The sequence below is a fragment of the Mustela nivalis genome (assembly GCF_964662115.1).
Source record: "Mustela nivalis genome assembly, chromosome: 10".
NCBI classification, from domain to species: domain Eukaryota; kingdom Metazoa; phylum Chordata; class Mammalia; order Carnivora; family Mustelidae; genus Mustela; species Mustela nivalis.
Genome location: NC_139029.1, coordinates 12,781,651 through 12,805,200, shown reverse-complemented (window position 1 = coordinate 12,805,200; position 23,550 = coordinate 12,781,651). Strand labels below are relative to the sequence as shown.

Below are 23,550 nucleotides of genomic sequence, written 5' to 3'. Positions count from 1 at the left end.
AAGGGGGAATAGATTTGTATGGGTAAACTGGGAAACATATTTCAAAAGTGTCCTTTGATTTTTAAAAGAAAAACATACCTGAGTTTACTTAACAAGACATTTATTTTCATTTCTATTGCATTTTGCTAGCATTTGTTTTAATAGTAAGGATTGAAAATCTTTACAGTGCTTTTACTTTTCCAGACCAGAAATGGAGCTAGAATAAGCTCAGTGGAACACGTGCTATATTTGGGATTAGTTAGTATAATTGTTGAATGTAACCTTGTATTTTAAGGTCCTGTCTTCCTTTCATAACTCTGTGTGAGTTATGTTGGTGACCATGATTGTCATTGAACACTTTGACCTTTCATAAGTTACCAAAAAAAAAAAAAAAAAAAAAGTCCGTTTCCCATGAGCCAGCCCTTCCTAGGCTGTCCTGGCCTCTTAATGATGTCTCTTTCAGTCTCTGCCTCCCAGGTATTAGATAAAATTTAGGCCAGAGAGACCTACTTGGGAAGGCAGAAGCTATTACAAAATCTCTATTAGATAGTGTTTTGTCATTTCCTAAATCTCTTGAAAGGGAGAAAGGGATACACTGGTGTCAAGCTTCTGCCAGGCTATAGGACAGAAGTTCATGATTGACCTACAGGAAAAAAAAAGCTTGCCACCAAATGATAGCGTGTAATTGTGAGATTAGTCCTAATGTCTTATTGTACGTTCACCACAGGTTTGTCAAGAGGGAAGGAGGTGGGGCACCTGGGTGGCTCAGTGGGTTAAAGCCTCTGCTTTCGGCTCAGGTCATGATCCCAGGGTCCTGGGATCGAGTCCCGCATCGGGCTCTCTGCTCAGCAGGAAGCCTGCTTCCTCCTCTCTCTGCCTGCCTCTCTGCCTACTTGTGACCTCTGTCTCTCAAATAAATAAAATCTTTAAAAAAAAAAAAAATTTAAAAAAAAAAAAAAAAAGAGGGAAGGAGGTGCTGGAAAGCTTTTAGTTCTTTGGTTAAATGTGTGGTACTCTGATATACAGCAGATGTTCAGTAAGCATATATTTTTTAATGCTGTTATTCTTAAATTGTATTCATTATGCTTACTTGTTTCCTGATCCTGTCATGAAACAGGCATAGTGGATTCTGTTCTTGGGACTTTATGACTTTGATGAAGGGAAAGGGGTGTGTGGAGTTTCCATAGTTTAGAAAAAAGATGTAGATAGTATGGTGTCTGAGGGGGAGAAGGAAGGTGAATCTGTGGTCTTTTATTTTGTCCTCTTGGCATTCCACCTCTTCCTGAAAAAAGCTAGAGATTTCCAGACCTGAGCCAGTTATTTTTTACTTAGATGTCAAATTAGATTTCTGTGACCAGACTGCTAGCTGCTGTTTCCCTTTGTTCTCTGCCTCACATTTTTTTTGTATGGGATATAAGCGTTTCAGATTCCCTGTTTTTCAGGAGTGTTTCAACCCCAGCGGTGTTGTGGTTGGAATGTTTGTGAGAAGAAGCAGATGTCTGAGGAAGATAGCCGACCACCCAGAGGAGAGAGATATTTTTACCTATAAGTCTTATTTTCCTTTCTCTTTGTTATATTTGCCTGCAGTTCTTCATTCCTCCCCATTCCTACCTAACTTCTTGCCCTTTGTCCCATTTTTTCCATTTCTTTGAGTCTTCTGGTATCTTGGTGTTTTTCAAATTATTGGGGAATGAGGGTGGCAGCAAGTTATTAGACTACTCATACACACTTGTTTCTTTAAAATCAAGAGATATGATAATGTCCTTTGGGCCACATGTCCATATGTCCTACTCCCTCCTTCAAGTCTTTTCAAATTAATTTCCCCATGTTTCTCCTTAGTTGCCCTAAGCAAACTGTAAGTGGAGCTTGGGAGTGCTCCAGTTTTTTGCATACCAATGTCCATCTTTCCTCAAAGTACATTCTTGTGTTGTTGTTGTTTTTTTTTTTTAAATTGGAATAAGGCAGTTGTGCATTTCTAGAGCAGGAAAATCACAAAGGGTCAACATTGAACCAGCCAGTTAAATGAGTTTATTCTTGTATTATGGATGTATTTCATTATCTGAATGGAAATGAAAACAACAGAGTAAGTTCATCCTTTGGGTGGGTAGTTTTTCTCTTAGTTCTAATAAGCCTGTTCAGCTAAAGAAAACGGGGATAAGCAGCTCTGAACTTTTGAAGTAAAACAGAAGGTAAATGACTCAGTAAAATACTTCAAATTACAGGGTGGGGAAACCTTAGAACAATGACTAAGAAAATACAAGGACGAAAGTGAAAGAACAGCTAAGTGTATGAGGTAGAAGAGGGGATTTAGTAGAAGTTTTCTGCTGAGTAGGATATGACCTCTACCAGTATGATGGCCACGAAGTTGAGCATTACAAGTGTTTAAAGGTTTCTGTTTCCTCTTTTTTTGTCCACCTGACAAGTAGAAATCCTTGGTGGGCAGGAAAGCCCTTACACATCATAGATGCTCCATAAATATTTTTTCTTGGTGAAGCAGTTATTCTGAGATAAGGAACTGATCTTTGATAAATAAATCCCCATTTATCCTAGATAAATTCCCACATAGCAGAGTGTTTGCAATGCCAGACTCGTACGTGCTATTTGAGGTGATTCATCACTCACACCGGCACCTCCCCAGTATTGAACTTCTCTTTTTGGCTCTTACGTTGATTTGGCAAGGGGGTAGAGTCCTGACTGTGTACATTTCCCTTCAGAGTCTGATACTGGCTGGAGAATTAACTCACTGAAGAAGCTGTTTAGCCACAGCCTTCTGTTCTTTAGTTCTTTCCGTTTAATAAGATACGTTTTGTTTTCTTTTGTTTTCATTGTCTTCTTGTTTCATGGGTTGTGGATTAGCATCTGATTTGCTAGAATTACATAAATGTATAGTTTTAAGATTTACGGGCTCCAGATTTTCATAGAAGAGGGCATTTCCTCAGCTCAGGATAAGGGATATGGTTAAAATCCCTGAATTTGTTGTGATCTACCTGTGTCCTGGTTGGAGATAGGAGGGCGTGGGGAAACATGGGAGCTCTGGTACCTGGTGAGTTTTGGGTTTTAACATTAATCAGGTGATTTTTCCCTGAACTGTTGATTCTTGCATTATGGACTGGTCTTGTTTGGTCTTCAAAATGGGTTATGATGACCTGTATTCCCATTAGCAGTATTTTGAGTGTTCTTGGTTTACTCCTTTTTGGTCAGCACATAATATTACTAGCTTTTGGTCTTTGGCAACCAGTAATATAAGACAAATTGGCATCCTGCTATGTTTTAACTTCTACTTCTTCAATTCTAAGTGAGTGTGAAAATGATTCCTGCCTATTAGCCTTTGCTACTCCTTAAGCCTGACGCACCTTGAACAAGGTGCTTACTTTCAATTTGCTGAGCTTCCCTTTCTCAATCTTGAACATAGGGATGGTAATAGTGCCTCCCAGATGGGGTTGCTGTAAGAACCGTAATGCCTGTGAAGGGGTAGGGTGTCTGGCGGATAGGAAACACTAAGTAAATACTAGCTGAATTATTTTCTTTGCAGTGAATCCGAAATCCTGCACCATGAGAAGCAGTACGAGCCCTTCTACTCCTCTTTTGTTGCACTTTCCACACACTATATCACAACAGTTTGCAGCCTCAGTGAGTATTCCATGCTTGTCACTCCCTTCTGAGGGCTTCGGGATGTGGGGTACGGTTGTGTCTTCTCTTTGCAGGTCTCTGAACAGGTTGTTAACGAAGTCTGTTTTAACACTCCTAACCTGTTCACCCAGCAGTGGAGACCACTGTCAGTCTGATAAGGCTCTGGAAGTTCCTTTACATAGGCCAACCAAGAGGGATTTGCAGAGTACTTGGTTTGGATGTCTGCTTTGTAATCTATTAAGTTAAACCATACCTTCTTAATCAAAAGCATTTTATTGGTTTCATACATGCACATGTAATTACTAGTGTGTTAATTTCTGGGGGTTGAGGGGTGATGGGCGGATACCAGCTTGAGGTTCGGATGCCACTGATGAAGGCACTATTTATTTGGTTTTGGTGAGAAAGTAAATTCTCCTTTTGTATTCTCTAGTATGTCAAGGGATTTCAATTTCAGTTCCCCATCTTTTAAACTTTTTTTTTTAATTCTTATTTTCTGCTATTTCTGCATTTTTACATTTTTACTTATTTTAAAAAAAGTCCTTAAAAAAAAAAAACCTCTAACAGAGTTCTGAAGAATTTTAATTATTTACTTAAATAGTTTGCTAAGCAAGTAAAATGAAAGGAAGCTAAAGGTTTTTGGGTAACTGTTGTGTGCTGTGGTGTTTATTAGCACCACTGGTTACTGGTGGAGGAATCACTTTTAGCGTGAAGAAATTTTGTGTAGGAAACCTCTTGTAAAAGACATTTAGTACCTATGGGAAAGGAGAAGTAGTATATTCTACTAGTTAAGAGCTTGAACTCAAGAACCAGACTTCCTGGATTTGATTCTAGCCCTGTGACTTTGGGCAAGTCATTTAACCTCTCTATGGTGTAATTTCCCTATCTGTTATGAAAAAGAGGGGGAGGGGGTAACAATAGTACCTACTCAAAATGTTGGTTTAAGGATTCAGTGGGTTAATATATTTGAAGTGTTTGGTACTTAGTGTGTTGTATTTCCTATTATAATGAATTTCCAGTAAATGTGAGATAGATTGATCTAGAAGCAGTGGATGGTATCAGTGCCAGGATGCCTTTGTTTGGCCCTTGGATTGTTGGTTCTGAATGATTTTTGTTATGGAATGGTGCTGGGAAGCTGGACACAGAGCTTGGGAGTTGTCTGGTTTGATGTGCTAGCCATGAGGCTGACCAAGCTGTGGCGGTCTGAGGTTAAGTCAAGTCCATTTCTTTCTCAGTTCCCCGGAACCAGCTTCAGTCGGTGGCAGCAGCCTGTAAAGTCCTGATTGAGTTTTCTCTCCTGCGTTTGGAGAATCCAGATGAGGCTTGTGCCGTGTCTCAGGTGAGAGTGATGGGTTCATTTGTGGCCCTTATTTTGAGGTAGGACTCTGACACACTAGTGGCATGATGGAGAAGGGTGGTATAGAGCAGGGGTTGGTGAACTTTTCCTCTAACAGGCCGGATAGTGAACAATTTGCTGACCATTTGGTCCCTTTTGCAACTAATCTCTGTCTTTTAAACTCTGTCTTTGTAGTATGAAAGCAGCCACAGACAATACATAAATGAAAAAGCATAGCTGTGGTTCAGTAAACTTAATTTACAAAAGCAGACAGTGGGCTGAATTGGAGCTGTGGTTCACCAGCCTCTGGTATAGAGGCTGCAGAGGATTTTGCAATGATCGCAAACTTCCATGTTCCCAGGGGTCAGGCACATAACATAAAACGGCTGAAGTGTGCCAGTTGAGAAGGGTGCCCGACCCAGCTGTAAAGGGCCAATCACTGCAGCTCCAGTCAGTCGTTGCCAGATAGCGGTGGAGACTCAGTTGCTGTATCTTGTGAATTATTGAGAAAGATAAGAAATCTGGATTTGTCTGTTGAACCTTCCATGTTTTAAAAAGTTAATGTAACTTCAAGTATAAAAATAACAATCCAACAACCACACTGTGAGCATAGTCCGACGAATTTGCAAACCAGATAGGGTCTGAGGACCATCAGCTCGTGATCTCCGCTTTAGTGTTTTCCCTGATTTCAGTTCTTGATATGAACCTGAATTTGGCCCTGTGCCAGTGAGAAGTCCCAAAAGAGTAGTATCTTCTGAAAGACATATTTGACTTTGTTTTCTTTTCAGAAACACTTGATTCTCCTCATCAAGGGCCTGTGTACTGGCTGTAGTAGACTAGACAGGACTGAAATTATCACGTTCACAGCAATGATGAAATCAGCCAAGCTGCCACAAACGGTGAAGACCCTCTCAGACGGTGAGCCTTCACTTGCCAGACCCAGTTCTTTGACTGCTTCCTTGGCCAACTTTTCCTGCTTTGGCTTCTAGTGGCTCTCTGCTCATCCTTGGTTTTGGTTTTATATTTACAGTGGAAGATCAAAAAGAACTGGCCTCACCTGTAAGCCCAGAGCTGAGACAGAAGGAGGTACAGATGAATTTTTTGAATCAGTTGACGTCGGTTTTCAACCCTAGAACTGTAGCATCACCACCCATGGGTCCACAGACTCCGGTGAGTTACTCTACCCAAACATCCTCATCCCTTGGAGCTTTTAAGATGACAATACTAGAAAAAAGTAACAATTGTATCTGATATTTGTGATGTAAAATGATGTATTTGCATAGGGTAGAAAGAAATAGAAGAATACAAACCAAAAAGAAAAAATGAGGTGATTTTCTTTCTACTGTTAATATATTTTTTAAAAATTTTATTTATTTATTTGACAGAGATCACAAGCAGGCAGAGAGGTAGGCAGAGAGAGAGGAGGAAGCAGGCTCCCCGATGAGCAGAGAGCCTGACCCGGGGCTTGATTCCAGAACCCTGGGATCATGACCTGAGCTGAAGGCAGAGGCTTTAACCCACTGAGCCACCCAGGCGCCCCTCTACTGTTGATATTATTTTGATGATCATTCTTCTAAAATTTCTTAATGCAAATAAACAGATATAAAAGACACATATAGTTTTCTGTAAAAGGCATCACACTCTCTATTAATTGTAGAATATATGTATCTTCAAGCTCTATATTTTTCTCCTCCTCTTGGGAAAATAACTAATATTTTCCCTAACATTAGTGAGGGATTCCCCTCCTCATTAACTGGGAATTCTCAAGAGTATCCATAGACCTTCTGCTTGGTTTGGGCTCTTGCCTAGATTCTGAACTGTAGGGCCATTGTCAGCAGGTGGTAATACCATGATAGGCCTTTTACATCCTTTGTTTCTCTTCAGGCTGAAGGGGAAAATGATGAGCAGTCATCCACAGATCAAGCCTCTGCTATCAAAACCAAGAATGTGTTTATAGCTCAGAATGTGGCTAGTCTTCAAGAGCTTGGTAAGACTCTTAATTGTGGTCATAAAGCTGGTTTCTCTGCTTTCAAAAATTCCGTTAAATGGAATTGTAAGGTCGAGCCTTGTCATTAATGCAGGTGGCTCCGAGAAGCTCCTGCGTGTGTGTTTGAACCTGCCCTATTTCCTGCGCTACATCAATCGGTTTCAAGATGCAGTGTTGGCCAATTCTTTCTTCATCATGCCGGCCACAGTAGCAGATGCCACTGCTGTTCGGAATGGGTAAGGTGGTCCGGGATGTGTGCTTTACCTTCTAAAGCTGCTCTCGAGAGAAACTGGGTAGTTGTTTATGGCACGCTAACTTTCTTTAATTATCAGATTATAGAAGCAAGGGATTCAAGGAGACACTTTGGTTAACCTCCTTCTCTGTCATGTTGTAGTTTTCATTCACTGGTGATTGATGTAACCATGGCATTGGATACCCTCTCTCTCCCCGTGTTGGAACCTCTCAATCCTTCTCGTCTGCAAGATGTGACAGTCCTCAGCCTAAGTTGTCTGTATGCAGGTGAGGGGTTGTGATGTCTGATCTCATTTTCTTAGTTCAGTGCAAGTATACTTTCTGGAAGCCATGAGATCACCCTGCGTGCTCTTCTCTCTTCCCTTTCCTTGAGCCCTTATCCCTGAGGATCATCTGCTGTCTCAACCAGGTGAAAGGAGGTCTCCATGTGAATCCTGTGAATGATACTGCTGTTGTACAACTGTTGGCATGTGATGTGCATATTTGCTCTCATAGTATATGCAGATAGTAAATATCTGCTGTATGGAAAGCAAAATGCCAAGTGCTGTTGGGATTTTGAGATAAACAGTATGTAATCATGCCTTCAAGGAGCCTTTATCGAGAACAGTTAGGACCACATGGAATAATATATAGTAGGGGGTGATAAAGGCAATAAGAGAAATGTAGAGTAGTTGGGTGCACAAAGAAGGGAGAGATGGAGTCTTGCTGTGGGAGTAAGTCTTGGGAAGCCTTTACAGAACAGGTGGTATCCGTTTATATTGATCAACACAGCAGATGTTACCCTTCATGCTCCCCCAAATTTCCCTTTCTTCCTGTTGCTCATGCTGCCTTGAGAGTGGGGTTTGACAGCTGGTGTTCGCTCTCTTTTAAGTTGCTGTGACAGGGACTTTTTAATCCAATTCACTGATCCTTGGTTTTAAATACTGTAGTCCTGTATGTCTTAGAAGGTATGCCAATTTCTGATGTTTACTTGGTTCTTTGAGTGAGGATTTGAACAGCTTTGGCAACCTGACCTTGGGGACACCAATAAATGCTGAGGTTGATCATCTCCCTACTTTCTTTCAATAGCTTTATTTTGAACATCTGGATGCAAAAGGGATATAAAGAGAAAGGCACTTTAAATTGGGTAAAGCAGTAGTAATGAAGGAGTTCTGTAGGGCAGGTGGGATTGCAACTTGGCTATCCGGAGGTAGAGGCTGAAGCAGGACTCAAAATATCCTAGAGTTTGGGGGAACATATTGTATAAGTGTGTGGAGGGAAGGGATGAAGGGAGAGAATATGTGATTAGTGGTTATTGTATAGCCAGAGAGGAAGGAGGACACAATCACAGAGGTCTTAGAAACACAGTCTAAGTCATTTGGACCAAGTCCTGTAAATAGTAGAAACCACTGAAAATTGCGAGCTATATTCAAGCAGCAGTGTGCAGGATATTTTGGTGTGGGGAAATTTGGAGGCAGGAAGCTTTGTTAGGAGGAATTTTTGTAGTCATTCAGGCAAGACACAATAAGAGCCTGAGCTCGGGCAGCAGCAGGGGAACAGGAAAGCTAAAGGTACATGGGAAAATGTGTTCTCCCCTAGCTCATCTCCAGTGCTCGTTTCCTCATCCTCTGTCCTTGATTTTTTGCAGATTTTAAGTTGGGATTATTTAATTTTTAGGAAATTTCTTGAGTATCACACGGCTATCCGTATACTTAGTTAATATTGGTTTAAGAGTCCTTAAAATTTTTTAGTTGGATTAAAGATCCCAGGTGTGGGTTGTTGAAATTTGATGGCCTGGGATTTGACATAAAGACAAGGATTTGGCCTTTGTGTCTTTGAGGAACACCAGACATGGAATGTTTTTCCACATAATCTTGGATAAATGGGAAATCATTTTGTGATGTTTTATTTATTTATTTTTAAAGATTTTATTTATTGATCAGAGGGGGGGGGAGAGCGAGCACAGGCAGACAGAATGGCAGGCAGAGGCAGAGGGAGAAGCAGGCTTCCCGCCGAGCAAGGAGCCCGATGTGGGACTCGATCCCAGGACGATGGGATCATGACCTGAGCCGAAGGCAGCTGCTTAACCAACTGAGCCACCCAGGGTCCCTCATTTTGTGATGTTTTAAAGTTAATAGGTTTTATTTTATTTTATTTTTAAGATTTTATTTATTTATTTGACAGAGATCACAAGTAGGCAGAGCGGCAAGCAGAGAGAGAGGAAGGGAGGCAGGCTCCATGCTGAGCAGAGAGCCTGACTTGGGGCTCAATCCCAGGACCCTGGGATCATGACCTGTGCCGAAGGCAGAAGCTTTAACCCACTAAGCCCCCAGGCGCCCCCAATAGATTTTATTTATTTATTTTTTTTAAAGATTTTATTTATTTATTTGACAGAGAGAGATCACAGGTAGGTAGAGAGGCTGGCAGAGAGAGAGAGAGAGAGAGAAGCAGGCTCCCTGCCGAGCAGAGAGCCCGATGGGGGACTCGATCCCAGGACCCTGAGATCATGACCTGAGCCGAAGGCAGCGGCTTAACCCACTGAGCCACCCGGGCGCCCTAGATTTTATTTTTAAAGCAGTTTTAGGTTTATAGAGAAGTTGAGCAGGTTATACAGAGTTCCTATCTACCCTCTCTCCCCAGTACTGTTTCCTTTATTATTCACGCATTGCATTACTAAGGTAATGAACTGTTATAATGATGAACCCAGTATTTGATATACTATTATCTGAAGTCCATTGTTTAAGTCAGGGTTTCCTTTTGTTAGGCGGTTCTGTGGGTTTTGACAAATGTGTAATGTCCTGTACTTACCATCACTGTGACACAGTGTAGTTTCGCTGCTCTGCAGTCCCCCCGGGCTCCGCCTAGTACTCCTGCTCTCCTGCCTGCGCTGCCAGAAACCACTGAGCTTTTTACTGACTCCATGGTTTTAACTTTGCCAGAGTGCCCTAAAATTGGAATCAGTTATACATTATGTTGCCTTTACAGGCTGGCTTCTTCTGCTTGGAGTGCGCATTTAAGTTTCCTCCCTGATTTTTTTATGACTTGATCGCTCACCCTTTTTTATTGCTGAATAATATTCTCTGTGTGGGTGTGCCATAGTTCGTGGTAGAGCATCTCAGTTGCTTCTCATTGTTGGCAGTTACAGTCAAAGCTCTAAGAAGTGCTCATGTGCAGGTTTTGATGTGGATGCAAGGGTTCAGCTCGTTCAGGTAAATACTCTGGAGTGTGATTGCTGGACCGGATGGTAATGCTGTCTAGTCTTGCTCTTGTGGACATTACTCTCAGTCGTCAGATCATGGAATGGCTTGGGGGGTAGGTTGTATTTTCTGTTCCTGTTTTGGTGGACTTCTGGGACTGTGCCATGATTGGAATCTGTGCATCTTTCCCTCCTCCTCCAGGTGTGAGTGTGGCAACTTGCATGGCCATCCTGCATGTGGGTAGTGCCCAGCAGGTGCGGACGGGGTCCGCGAGCTCCAAAGAAGAGGACTACGAGAGCGATGCGGCTACCATTGTCCAGAAATGTGTAAGCTGGGTCCCCTTGCACCGGGGACCCCCGTCGTTCAGTGAGGAGGTAGTGCCAGGTCTACCCTCTTTCCGGGGAGAGGAAAGGATGTGGAGTCCTCTCCATAGCCTTCCCCTCGGTAGCAGGTCTGAGAGGTGGGCATTCACGTGGTTGGCTCTGCGGAAGGTACCGCGTCATCGTGGTGGCAGTGGACCTTGTGAAAGATGAGTCACTCAGTCTGCACGTGTGCTGAGGGCTTGCTGTGCATCACTGCACTTTGAGCGGAGGTCTACAGTACACGAGATAGTCTCCCAGAATGGGGGGTGTGTAGGATGCGTCCCTGTGAGGTGCTGTGATCTGATGGGGGCCTGGCTGTGTTGCTTTAGGTTGTGTGGGGGAGACATCTCTGAGAAGGTGAGCCGTGAGCTGAGTGTAACAAGGAGTCACCACCATGTGAAAGTCCAGGAAAGTGTGATGGAGTCCTGTCATTAGAAAGTGACTGGAGGATATTAAATTCTCCAAGTGAAATTAATTTGGGTGGGATTAAAATTTGTAATGAAGTAAGTCAGCTTGCTCAGATTTCTTTCTGTGTATGTTTGATGTTGGACAGCTCGAAATCTATGACATGATTGGACAAGCGATCAGCAACTCCCGGCGGGCTGGTGGAGAGGTAAGAAGTATGTCTCTGCTGCATTCCTGTCTCATATCTCATAAGATCTCCGCGGTCATCCTTTTCTTTTGTACTTTTTCAACAGCACTATCAGAACTTCCAGCTGCTGGGTGCCTGGTGCTTGTTAAACAGCCTTTTCCTCATACTGAACCTCAGTCCCACTGCCTTGGCCGATAAGGGGAAAGAGAAAGACCCACTGGCTGCACTCCGAGTCAGAGACATCCTTTCTCGAACAAAAGAGGGAGTGGGCTCTCCCAAACTGGGACCTGGGAAAGGGTACGTGTCTACTCGATGGCTGTTCATGTGTGTTTTGTGTCATTGCCGTTTTGTATTGATGGGGAGCTAGGGTAAGCCTCTAATCTTCACATCAGTGGAACTGTTTGCCACTGTACCTGGTTAAATTTAACAACTAAGGTAGTGATCATTGTCTCCTCTCTACATCATAGCTGTGTGAATTTGGACAAATTGCTCATTTTTTTCTGAGTCTGCTTATCTCTAAGAGGGGGAAATGTCTGTGTAATATAACCTTCAGAGTTTTTATGAGGTTCAAATAAGAAAAAAATGCCTCTGTTTTGTAAAACGGGCTGGTGTGACTTGCAGTTAATTACTCACCTGTGTGTTTGACTTGAGGGGAGGATTGTCAGATCCTCTTGGCTTGCTTCCTAGAACATTTGCTGCCGTCCTGATGCAGTCTGGACAGTAAGCCCTGCTTGCTCAGAGAGGAGTTAGAGATAGGACTTCCATGTGGTTCAAGGTTTTATTTTCTAAGCCCAGGCATTTCTGGATTTTATTTATTTTTTGAGTCCCTGCCACGTGCTGGCCTCTTCCAGGCATGGAGGATGTAGTGCTGTTCAAAGTAAATGTCTGCTTTCATGGAGCTTATTTTCTAATTGGAGCAACAGTGAACGCAAGTACACTAGTAAGTTCATGATTGATTCTTATAGGAGTGTTTTGAAGAAAAATAGGCCTCAACGAGGGGCTAGAGAGTGACGGGGGTGTTATTTAAGTTAAGATGATAAGAAATGGGCTCTAAGGACAAGGTGGAGAGAACATATGTGAGGTGACAGAGTGAGCCATGCAGATTTTGGGGGTATAGTTCAGATTTGGAGGTGGAGTATGATTAACATGTTTTTCTTTAAGATTTTATATATTTATTTGACAGATCATAAGTAGGCAGAAAGGCAGGCAGAGAGAGAGGGGGAAGCAGGCTCCCCGCTGAGCAGAGAGCCTGATGCAGGGCTCGACCCCAGGACCCCGGGATCATGACTTGAGCTAAAGGCAGAGGCTTAATCTGCCTGGGATCGAGCGGGCCTAATCCCAGGACCCTGAGACTGTGACCCGAGGCAAAGGCAGAGGCTTTAACCTACTGAGCCACCCAGGCACCCCATGATTGACATCTAGCCAGGGGCCAGATCTGCCTGGGCCAAGTGTAATCTGTAAGTGGTGGAGGGTTTTCCCTAGGGGAGTGATCTGATCTATTAATTCTTTTTTTTTTTTTTAAGATTTTATTTATTTATTTGACAGAGAGAGATCACAAGTAGGCAGAGAGGCAGGCAGAGAGAGAGAGAGGAGGAAGCAGGCTCCCCGCCGAGCAGAGAGCCTGATGCGGGACTCGATCCCAGGACCCTGAGATCATGACCTGAGCCGAAGGCAGCGGCCCAACCCACTGAGCCACCCAGGCGCCCCTGATCTATTAATTCTTAGTGACCCAAGAACCCAGCTGGTGTGGGAGTAAGACTGCAGGGACTAAGGCAGAAAGGAGGGAGAGTAGTTGGGAAGCTCATGCATTATTCCAAATGAGAGATGAAGGGAATTGGAATAGGGTGCTTGTGGGAAAGGTAGAGAGAAGAGGTCAAAGCAGCATGTGTTTGGAAGGTACAGCTGATAGGATTTGGTGATGGCTTGGATGGTGAGTGTGAAAGATAGGATATCAGAATTTTTTCACATAGCAATTGGGTTGTATAATTTATGGAGACAGGGAACACTGGCTTAGGGCTTGGGTGGCAGGAAGGGGAAGAAGTATAGAATTTCGTTATTGCCATGCTGAGTTTGAGATGACTTTGAGACCTCTCTTTGTGAGATGGTGAATGGGCTATTGGTATGGATATGTAGAGTTCAAGGAGGAAGTCCAATTCTGGACCTCATTTAACAGATTATTCACTGAGTATCTTCTCTGTCCTGAGCTCTGTGTCAGTTCTGGAATGCTGTGATGTATATTTAAAGAAAAAAAAAAACCAACAGAAAAGCACATTTCTAAGAGACGTGAAAAGGTCATGTCAGATTGTATCTGGAGAGTATTCTAATCAGGGTATTTTGCCTGGGCAGAGAAATCAAGGCAGGTTTTCTTGAGGAAGTGTTAAGTGAACTGAAATTTGAAATAGACGTTGGGATGGTAAAAATATTAGATACCAGGCAAAGAAGGGAGATGAGCATGTTCCAGAAGAGAACAGTAGTTTGTGATTTTTTGAATTTTTGTCTTTACACTTGGCACTGTAGCAGGAAATGGGAGGGCGCCAAAAGGTCTATCCTTCAAAGTAATAGTAATGTTTAAAAAACAGCTCTTGTTTCTTGACATTTAAAAAGAAAATCTATACCTTATGTAAGTTACAAACCTTAAGAAAGGGGAAAATAAGTCATCCTAAATTCTACCTCCCAAACTGCTTAAACACTCCTCCAGACATTTTTCATTGCACATGATGTGCACTGATGTGCACAAGATGTGTATGTTTACAGAACAGGATTGCCTCTAGGAAATATCGTAGATGGGGCGCCTGGGTGGCTCAGTGGGTTAAAGCCTCTGCCTTCGACTCAGGTCATGATCCCAGGGTCCTGGGATCGAGCCCCTCTTCGGGCCCTCTGCTCAGCAGGGAGCCTGCTTCCTCCCCTCTCTATCTCTGTCTGTCTCTCTGCCTACTTGTGATCTCTTTCTGTCAAATAAAATCTTCAAAAAAGAAAAAAAATTGTAAATAACTTTTCAGTGGTGCTGTTTCGGACTCACTATGAGTGTTTAATGGCTGGCGGTTTTCCACCCTATAAACATGCTGTTGTTAACTGATTACCCTATTGAAGCACTTATTTAGGCTATATTAAATTTCTTGTGTTGATAAACTATGCTTTGATAAGTTTTCTGAATGTAAATCTTTGTGAACTTGTTTAATTATCCCCCTGGGGTAAATTCCCAGAAGTATGATTGTTGGAACAAAATGGCATGCTTCTGTAAAAATTTGCAGGGTTTTGCTAGACTGTTCTGATGGCACTCTCACTATCGGTATGTGCCCATGTGCCCATTTCTCCCAGTCATCTTTGACAGTGGCTGTCATTAATCTTCATGTTTGTATAATCTTATTTTTTTTTTTTTTAAGACTTTATTTATTTGACAGTAATCACAAGTAGGCAGAGAGGCAGGCAGAGAGAGAGGAGGAAGCAGGCTCCCCGCCGAGCAGAGAGTCTGAGGCGGGGCTCGATCCCAGGACCCTGGGATCATGACCTGAGCCGAAGGCAGAGGCTTAACCCACTGAGCCACCCAGGTGCCCCATAACTGTGTTTTTTACCCCCGTTTTCTCTTCATATTTCTCCTTTTTTCTTACTGATGGACACGAGCTCTTTGTGTATTGGGTCTACTAATTTTTGTCCTGTGGTCTTTTGAACAGAAAGAAAAAGTTTTACTCACATTTAAAGTTTAAAACTTTGTTTTTATTCTCTTTAGTTTATGACTAGATACTTTATAGAAGTTGGTGATTTTACCCTTTTTCTTAGAAGAATGTTTTTTCTTAATTGATGAGCAGTTTCTTATAAGAGGCTGTCAACCTGGAACAGATTGAAGAGATACCTAGGGCAGGGTGTGGAGAAACAGCGTAGAGCATCCCTGCCCTCCAACACATACCACTCTTTTATTTCCCTCTGTTTATCAGCTCAGAAGCTCCTGAAAAGAATGACTTTTATTATTATTTTTTAAATTTTATGGATTTTTTTTAGAGATTTTACTTATTAGAGAGAGTACAAGCAGGAGGTATTGCAGGCAGAGGCAGAGGGACAGGGAGAAGCAAGCTGTCCACTGAGCAGAGAGCCTGATGCAGGGACCCTGAGATCATGACCTCAGCTGAAGGCAGATGCTTAACCCACTGAGCCACCAGGCACCCAAAAGAATGACTTTTTAAAAAGTTCGATCAACCTTTGAATGTCATCATCTTTCATATCACCCTGTAAATTTGAACCGATAGTTTGAATTCTAAAATGCTGGTGTTTGGAAGCCTTTCTGTAGTCCTGGAGTTCTTAACCTGAAGCCTATGGGTCCTGAGGCAGGCTGTGAGTGGGCTTCAGGGAGATGAAGTTTTTGAAATTACATGTAGATATTATGTGTGTATTTTTTTCTTCTGGGGACAGGTCCATAGTTTCTGAAAGGGGTCAAGGCCCCAAATGGCAAGATGCCTGTTTTTGAGGTTGTAATTTGTTTGTTTGCTGTTTTGTTTTTTTGTGTGTGTGTAGGCACCAGGGATTTGGGGTGCTCTCCGTAATACTGGCAAACCATGCTGTCAAGCTGTTAACCTCTCTCTTTCAAGACCTACAAGTGGAAGCTCTGCACAAGGTGAGGGCTCATGCTTGGGGTCAGCATCTCCATTGCTGGCTTCACTTCTGGGGAGCTCCCATGAGCCGGCCGATCCTGTTACTTCCTGCTCAGTTGGAGGACATGAATTCTCTTTTGCTACGGTTCCCTTAAGGGCTGGGAGACAGATGGTCCTCCTGCGGTCCTGAGTGTTATGGCCCAGAGCACCTCCATCCAGAGGATCCAGCGGCTGATTGACTCTGTTCCACTGACAAACCTGCTGTTGACATTGCTCTCAACCTCCTACAGAAAGGTGGGTGTTGTCAGTGCTTCTGAGAATTGGAAGCTCTTACATAACCCTTTCAAAATGATGGAGAAGATTGTATACCATGACCTTCATAATCTCAAGAGTTGTGGTTATGGTTTTGAAGATGAGCAAAATTCTTAAATGATTGCACATTTGAATCTGTTGTTGATTGCAGTGTTGTGATACATATGATTGCTTGGTGCTTTGAGACGGTTGTCATGCTGATGCAGTAGCTTAAGAGGGCACTCTGGAAGCACTCCTGATTCAATTCTTTTTTTTTGTTTTTTTGTTTTAAAGATTTTATGTATTTATTTGACAGAGAGAAATCACAAGTAGATGGAGAGGCAGGCAGAGAGAGAGAGGGAAGCAGGCTCCCTGCTGAGCAGAGAGCCCGATGCGGGACTCTATCTCAGGACCCTGAGATCATGACCTGAGCCGAAGGCAGCGGCTTAACCCACTGAGCCACCCAGGCGCCCCCTGATTCAATTCTTGTCCATAGTTTTGGCTTTGGAGTGCCTTGGTGGGATAAAGTGCCTCGAAGGAAAGGTGCGATTAGAAGGACTTCCTAGATTTAGAGGAAAGGAAAAGACACAGAGAAAGTGTCTCATGTGGTGAACGAGGTGAATTAGGGCGGCTCCATTTTTGTGACCAGCAGTTACAAAGCCTCCTGCTTTCCTAGGCCTGCGTCCTGCAGCGTCAGAGGAAGGGCTCCATGAGCAGTGACGCCAGTGCCTCGACCGACTCAAACACCTACTATGAGGATGATTTCAGCAGCACGGAGGAAGACAGCAGCCAAGGTAGAGAGGGCTCTTTTTGGTCTTCAGGAGACAGGCAGCAGAGTGCAACGGGAAGTTCCCCCATGGCTTCCTTTAGTGTTCTGTTTGCCGTCTTCACCTGCCTAGTGTGGATCTTGATTTTCTGTGCCCTCAAAGGTGACATCTTATTTAGGAGTAACTTGAACTGTGGAGACTGAAGGACAGAAACTACTCTCAGTGAAGCCCGGATTGCTTTTTAGCCCTTCCCCTCCAAGATCAGAATACATCTCCATTCCTCTTTCTTTTTGTGTGGACGCATTTCGGGAACTCTGTTCTGAGCTTTCCCAGTGAATCTCCAGAGGATGTGTATGAGGGATTTGGTTTGGCTGTTGTCATCGATGTGTGGCTTGGGGAGGAGTAGGGAGAGGAACTCCAGACTCTGTTGCAGTGAGCAACAGGGCAAAATGAGCACTCTGTCTTGTCTTAGTTTGGAGATTGAATAAGAAAAATGTCTCAGGTACTTTATAATCAGGTTTGTGGGAGTAATGTATAGTATTGTGAAAGGTGCAGCTCTTACTTTGGGCATTACAACTGATAGACAAGTAAAAATTTGTTTTTCAAAATGTTTGACTTGTTGCCAGTAAAGTGACATCATTGGGTTCCTTTAAGAAATACCAGTTTTATTGAGGTACAGTATACATCCGTAAAATGCTCCTGTTTTATGGGTACATTTGGATGAGTACTGGCAAATTTATGCAGCCACGTAACTACCACCTGAAATCAAGATAGCCTTGTGTTCCTTTTGACGTAGACACTTTCACAAAGCAGATGTACTGAAAACTTTGTAAAAATGTGTGATTTTTATTATTTATTTCTTTCTCTGTTTAGATGATGACAGTGAGCCTATTTTGGGGCAATGGTTTGAGGAGACCATCTCCCCCAGTAAAGAGAAAGTGGCACCTCCGCCCCCTCCCCCGCCTCCTCCGCTGGAGAGCTCTCCTCGAGTTAAAAGCCCCAGTAAACAGGCCCCTGGTGAGAAGGGCAACATTTTGGCTAGTCGCAAAGATCCTGAGTTGGTAAGAGTGAATTTCTGAGGTTTAGGGGAGGGAGAGATGGGGAGAAGGTGTGTGAGAAGTAGATTGTTTGAACTAAAACATTTTGTAGATTGGATTAACTGTAATATTTAGATATTTTTTTCTTAAGACTTATGTGTACCCCTGGTGTTTGAGTTGTATTCTTGGTATTGTTTCTTTGAGAGTTAGTAACATGACCTTTGGAGTTAGAAGTGGGTTTGAATCCTGCTTCTGCCACTCCTGGCTCTGAGACTTTGGGCAAGAGTCTAAAACTTCTCCAAGCCTGAGTTTTATCTTCTGTCATATGGGAGTGATTGTATCTGCCTTTAGGGGTGTTGTGAAGAATGAAAGAGCCCTTAGCGTAGGTGTGGTCCATCCTAAGTGCTTGCTAAATTATTTGTTCAGGCAGCGTTTCTAGATGATGTACTATGTGTCAGCGCTGTTCTAAAGCTAGATTGATAAGGCAGATACTGAGCACACTTTCATACAGCTTCAGCTCATCAAGGTTGTGGACATAAAACATTTACACAATAATTCAGTTCATTTTGAGAAACAAAGAGCTGAGAATTTTGTGTGTGTATAATGATCATACAGGCCTCAGAATTCCTTCTTTTTTTTTTTTCTAAAAGGTTTTATTTATTTATTTGTCAGAGAAAGAGAGCACAAGCAGGCAGTGTAGGAGGCAGAGGAAGAGGGAGAAGCAAGGCTCCCCGCTGAGCAGGGAGCCAGAGGCGGGACTCGATCCCAGGACTCTGGGATCGTGATCTGAACTGAAGGGAGCTGCTTAACCGACTGAGCCACCCAGGAGTCCCAGAATTCCTTATTTCAGTAATGTCCTTGAGCTGAAGAAATTCAGGGCCTTAGAGGAATGACAGAAGCAAGTCTATCTAGAAACCTCTGTCTTCCCACAGTGTTTTCTGAAGTCTGTTGTGTTCAATTGGTGCCATTTTGTGTAACTGGTAGAATTATGTGAGAAAGATTGTTATAATAAATTTTATCCCACTGTAGGGGATTTAAAATCTGACCCTTTAATTCATGGCTTTTGTTGCATCATATCTGTGGGCGTGGTTTAGTTCTCTTTATATTCAGGATTTGGAGGCAGTCTGGGCCTATGGACCTGATATAAGGTTCTTTATGGTTTTTTTTCAGTTCTTAGGCCTGGCTTCCAACATTTTGAACTTCATCACTTCTTCCATGCTGAACTCGCGGAACAATTTTATCCGAAACTACCTGAGCGTGTCTCTTTCAGAACACCACATGGCTACCCTGGCCAGCATCATTAAAGAGGTGGACAAAGATGGACTCAAGGGTCAGTAGGCAGGATAGGGGCTTGGTGGATTTTTTCCCCCAGTGACGTTTGGCTGTTGGCAGGGAGGTGTGATGCATCAAGGGGCTGCTTGAATAATGAGTGTCCTTATTTGCTTTCCAGGTTCATCAGATGAAGAGTTCGCTGCTGCTCTCTATCACTTCAACCACTCTCTGGTAACTTCTGACCTTCAGTCACCCATTCTGCAGGTTTGTCTCTACCGATACCTTCGGCCAAGTGCTGTGTGTCTGCTCCCAGTAGGCTGTAGTGTTCTGATTACACTGGCTTGTTGTGGAAACACCTTCACTGGGAAGAGTTTGAGAGATTATTCTAATATGTTCCTCTGCTCCGTCAGGATCATTTCAAGACAGAAAAAAATGTGTTCTTTATCCTCAAGTCGTTCAGTAAGCTTAAAGCAAAGGAAAAACTACAAAACCAGCTCCTAATGAGTGTCCTAGTAGACAGGTGGGCCAAATAGATAAGAGGGCAGTTTATAAAAAAGGGACATATCAGTGGCTAACAATCCTAGGAATTGCTTAACTCCACCAGTAATCCAAGGAATCCATGTAGGAAATGTGTTTTAAAAATGTCATTGAAATTACAGGAGGTAGATGCTTTCTGATACAAGCTTACTTGCAAACTCACCAGCAAAATAAAGCCTGGGAGCTTGATTGAGGCCTTAAAAAATCTTAGGGGTTTTTTTCCCCACTAGTAAGTGATGTCTTGAATCCTGTATCTCAAATTCCTCCTTTCATTAGTTTTATATATACGCTTATTTTTACATTTATATTCTTTAAATTTTCAAATTACTTGATTGCTTTTAGCTTTCTAGTAAATGATACCATCCTCTCTATATATAGTCTTGTTGGGCTTTCTTTTTTCATTTAGTATTATTTTCCAAGATTATATTGCCAAGATTCATCTGTGCTATTGCTAATTCTATAGTTCTTGTTTTGCCATATGCTGTGCCATTGTGTTTGTGACTGTACCAATTTATTCATCTCCCCTCTGCTCCCACTGATGGACCTTTTGGTTGTGTCAGGGTTTGTTGCTACTCCAGGTGTTGCTGTGATCTTGTACTTGTCCCCTGGATAACCGGGGGTTCTCATGGGCAGATAACTGGGAGTAGATCTGGTAGGAAACCAAGTATGTGACTGTATGCAGGTAATGCCAGACTGCTCCCTCAAGTGGCCACACCAGTGCAGCACCTGGCTGGTTCAGTCTGGAAGAACAGGCGACTCTTGATCTTAGCATTGGAAGTTTGAGCCCCACATTGGGTATAGAGATTACTTAAAAAAAAAAAAAGCACCAAGTTTTACCATTACCCGCAATGTGTCAGATTTATAGATTCACTTTTTCTCCCACCATTTGACAATGTGGTGTTTTTTCCTCCAATCCCAATGCGAGGCTTGAACTCATGACCCTGAAATCAAGACCTGAACTGAGTTTAAGAGTCCAACACTGAACTGAGCCACCCAGGTAGCCCCCACAGTGTCATATTTTAAGAATAATTTTTTAATGTGGTCAGAGTTAGTGATTCTCAATCTCTTAGTGTGCATAAAGATCCCTGGGGAATTTATTTAATAAATGCAGATTTCTGTTGCAGCTACCCTTCACTTCCCCTGGAAGAATTAAATTTGGTAGATCTCTCTAATAGTTTGCCCTAAGATTGTTGTGAAAATTTTTCATTATTCTTAAGATTATTTTGGTGGATTCTCAGAATCAGGACACAGTTCAGGGGTATGTACTTCCCCCAAGGGAACAAAATCTAGGAATCTATTTCAAAAGGTTAAACATGATTCTTAGCATCCCAAGTTATTTGAAAAATTCTTAAAAATTTATTTAATTGTTTAAAAAGATAATTATAAAACCTATTTATACATACCTAGTGTTATGAAAAAAACTGCTTTGGGGGCATCTGGGTGGCTCAGCCATTAAGCATCTGCCTTCAGCTCAGGTCATCATCCTGGGGTTCTGGGCTCAAGTCTGGCCTCGGGCTCCCTGCTCAGTAGGAAGCCTGCTTCTCCCTCTCCCACTCCCCCTGCTTGTGTTCCCTCTCTTGCTATGTCTCTCTCTGTCAAATAACAAATGAAATCTTAAAAAAAAATTATAAAACCATTTATACAAACATTGCGTTGGGGGCACCTGGGAGCGTACCACTCCACTCGAGTCAGTGGACTCTTGATTTTAGTTCAGGTTGTGATCTCAGGGTTCTGAGATCGAACCCCACGTCAGGATCCATGCTCAGCGCAGTCTGCTTGAGAGTCTCTCTCTCTCTTTCTTCTTCCACCCCTCTCCCCTGTGCATGCACGTGTGTGCATTCTAGAACTCTCTATCTCACAAATAAGGAAATGTTAAAAAAATGATTTTTTGGCAGGAAAGGGAATATGACTTGAGTGGTAAAGTTGTTTATGTGAGATGAAGAGAACAAAATGCATTAGTTAATATGTGGCCTCTTGCACCTTCTCAGACTATATACGGTCGATGTCCGGCCAAAGTTAGCAGCTCCTTGCTGAGATCTAAATTTAATTAGGGAAGTTTCAAAGTTCATGGACTTGGCCCTTTCCTGCCTAACCTTGTCCAAATCATGGGGGAAGAAATACTTTCCGTAGAGAATAGCAGTTCTTAAGATTCCTGTAATGATGTTGCCCTCTTAGCATTTAAAAAAATAATTCCAGACTTTGTGTGGACGTGCAGCTTGGCTTCCCATAATCACTGACTTTATGGAGAGCAAGTTATCAAACCTCTGTCTTCATTCCATTTCCAAACATGGGGCTTTAAATTCTTCCCTGAAATTTCATTGCTGTCATGGAAGAAAGTGAAGGGTGGTTAATGTAATTTAACTACCTGCTATTGATATTGTTTCTCTGGAATCGTGTACAAAGTTCTTTTTTTTTTTTTTTTTTTTTTTATTGGAGAGAGATAGAGAGAAAGAGAGAGCATGTGTGTATGGAACTGGGGCAGAGGCAGCAAAGGGAGGGGTAGCAAGAGAATGTTAAACCAGCCTTATGCACAGCCCAGAGCCCTGAGATCATGACCTGAGTTGAAACCAAGAGTTGGACGCTTAACTGACTGAGCCACCTAGGCACCCCGCATACAAAGTTATGTACCCAAGGTGTCTAACTAGTGCTGCAAGACATACACAGTGTCCTTTAAGGGAGGTTAATGAAATGAACCCCACCCAGTCTTTGAAAGAAAACAAATGTAAGTTGCATCATAAAAATTTTCTTCATCAGAGTGATAAAAAACTGGGTCTGAGCTAGTAAGACTGCTAGGCTTTCTCTCCTTACAGAAGAAATTGAACCCTATTTATTGAAGATGATTTATGAACATGTAGCAGAAAGAGGACTTTCTGCCAAAAGGCCATGTGCTTGGTTGGCATGGTCTCTCTGTTCTTTTCTTTCAAATTTGTTTAATAGAGCAGTTTACTAAGATGATTTGTGTCTTCTGAAGCCAAATGAGAAAGCAGGCTTTGTCTGGCTTTCCGTTGGCATTTTGCTCTATTGGCCATTGGTGATTAGCTCAAACTCTAGCCCTGGTTGGAGATAGAATTGAAAGGTTGGGGATTCAGCCCTCTAATTATGTGGTTGGTTCCTCTGGCAACCAGCCCCCATCCTGAAGCTGTTTAGGGGCCTCATTATCATAAACACAGGTAATATTGAAAGGGGCTTATTACGAAGAGCAAAACATGTTCTTACCCTGTCAGGAAATGACAAGATTTTAGGAGCTCTGTGCCAGGAGTGGGACAAAGACCAAATATGTATTTCTTCTTGTATCACAATATTAATATTGTATCACAGTGTCACAGGGAGTTAGTGTTTAACGGCATAGGGCATAGGTTTCAGTTGGGAAAAATAAAGTGCTGGAGATGGATGGTAGTGATGTTTGCATAGTGTATATGTACTTAATGCCACTTTAACTGTATAGTTAAAAATGATTTAAGTGGTAAATTTTATGTTACTTTATTTTATCATGACATAAGTAAAATAAACATACCTGGCACATAGTACTAGTGCCTACTAGAGATTAGCTGCTGTCTTTATTAGTTTGTTACTATTACTGTTATTCATGTTATATTTATTAACATATTTAATGTCTTAATGTTTATTACTATTGAGTATAGGAGTATAATGATTTAATATTACATAGTGGTATATGTTCACTTATCCATTCACTGAGTATTCATTGAGCACCTACTGTATACCAGGTAGTGTTGTAGGCATTGTCGAAATCC

At 42.4% G+C, this 23,550-nt stretch overlaps 1 protein-coding gene across 13 annotated transcripts in view; it reads left to right on the top strand.

Annotated features, from left to right (window-relative positions):
• Positions 1–23,550, top strand: part of UBR4 (ubiquitin protein ligase E3 component n-recognin 4) — a 134,168-nt gene that overhangs the window by 3,880 nt on the left and 106,738 nt on the right. For all 13 annotated transcript variants that reach the window (XM_082684444.1, XM_082684446.1, XM_082684445.1 and 10 more), the window contains exons 2-17: positions 3,512–3,609; positions 4,842–4,945; positions 5,731–5,860; positions 5,973–6,112; positions 6,827–6,929; positions 7,024–7,165; positions 7,324–7,448; positions 10,559–10,683; positions 11,273–11,332; positions 11,418–11,608; positions 15,818–15,917; positions 16,051–16,188; positions 16,862–16,979; positions 17,826–18,013; positions 19,160–19,319; positions 19,440–19,525. In XM_082684444.1, the coding sequence (XP_082540570.1) occupies positions 3,512–3,609; positions 4,842–4,945; positions 5,731–5,860; positions 5,973–6,112; positions 6,827–6,929; positions 7,024–7,165; positions 7,324–7,448; positions 10,559–10,683; positions 11,273–11,332; positions 11,418–11,608; positions 15,818–15,917; positions 16,051–16,188; positions 16,862–16,979; positions 17,826–18,013; positions 19,160–19,319; positions 19,440–19,525 (2,008 nt within the window). The remainder of the gene's footprint in view (positions 1–3,511; positions 3,610–4,841; positions 4,946–5,730; positions 5,861–5,972; positions 6,113–6,826; positions 6,930–7,023; positions 7,166–7,323; positions 7,449–10,558; positions 10,684–11,272; positions 11,333–11,417; positions 11,609–15,817; positions 15,918–16,050; positions 16,189–16,861; positions 16,980–17,825; positions 18,014–19,159; positions 19,320–19,439; positions 19,526–23,550) is intronic.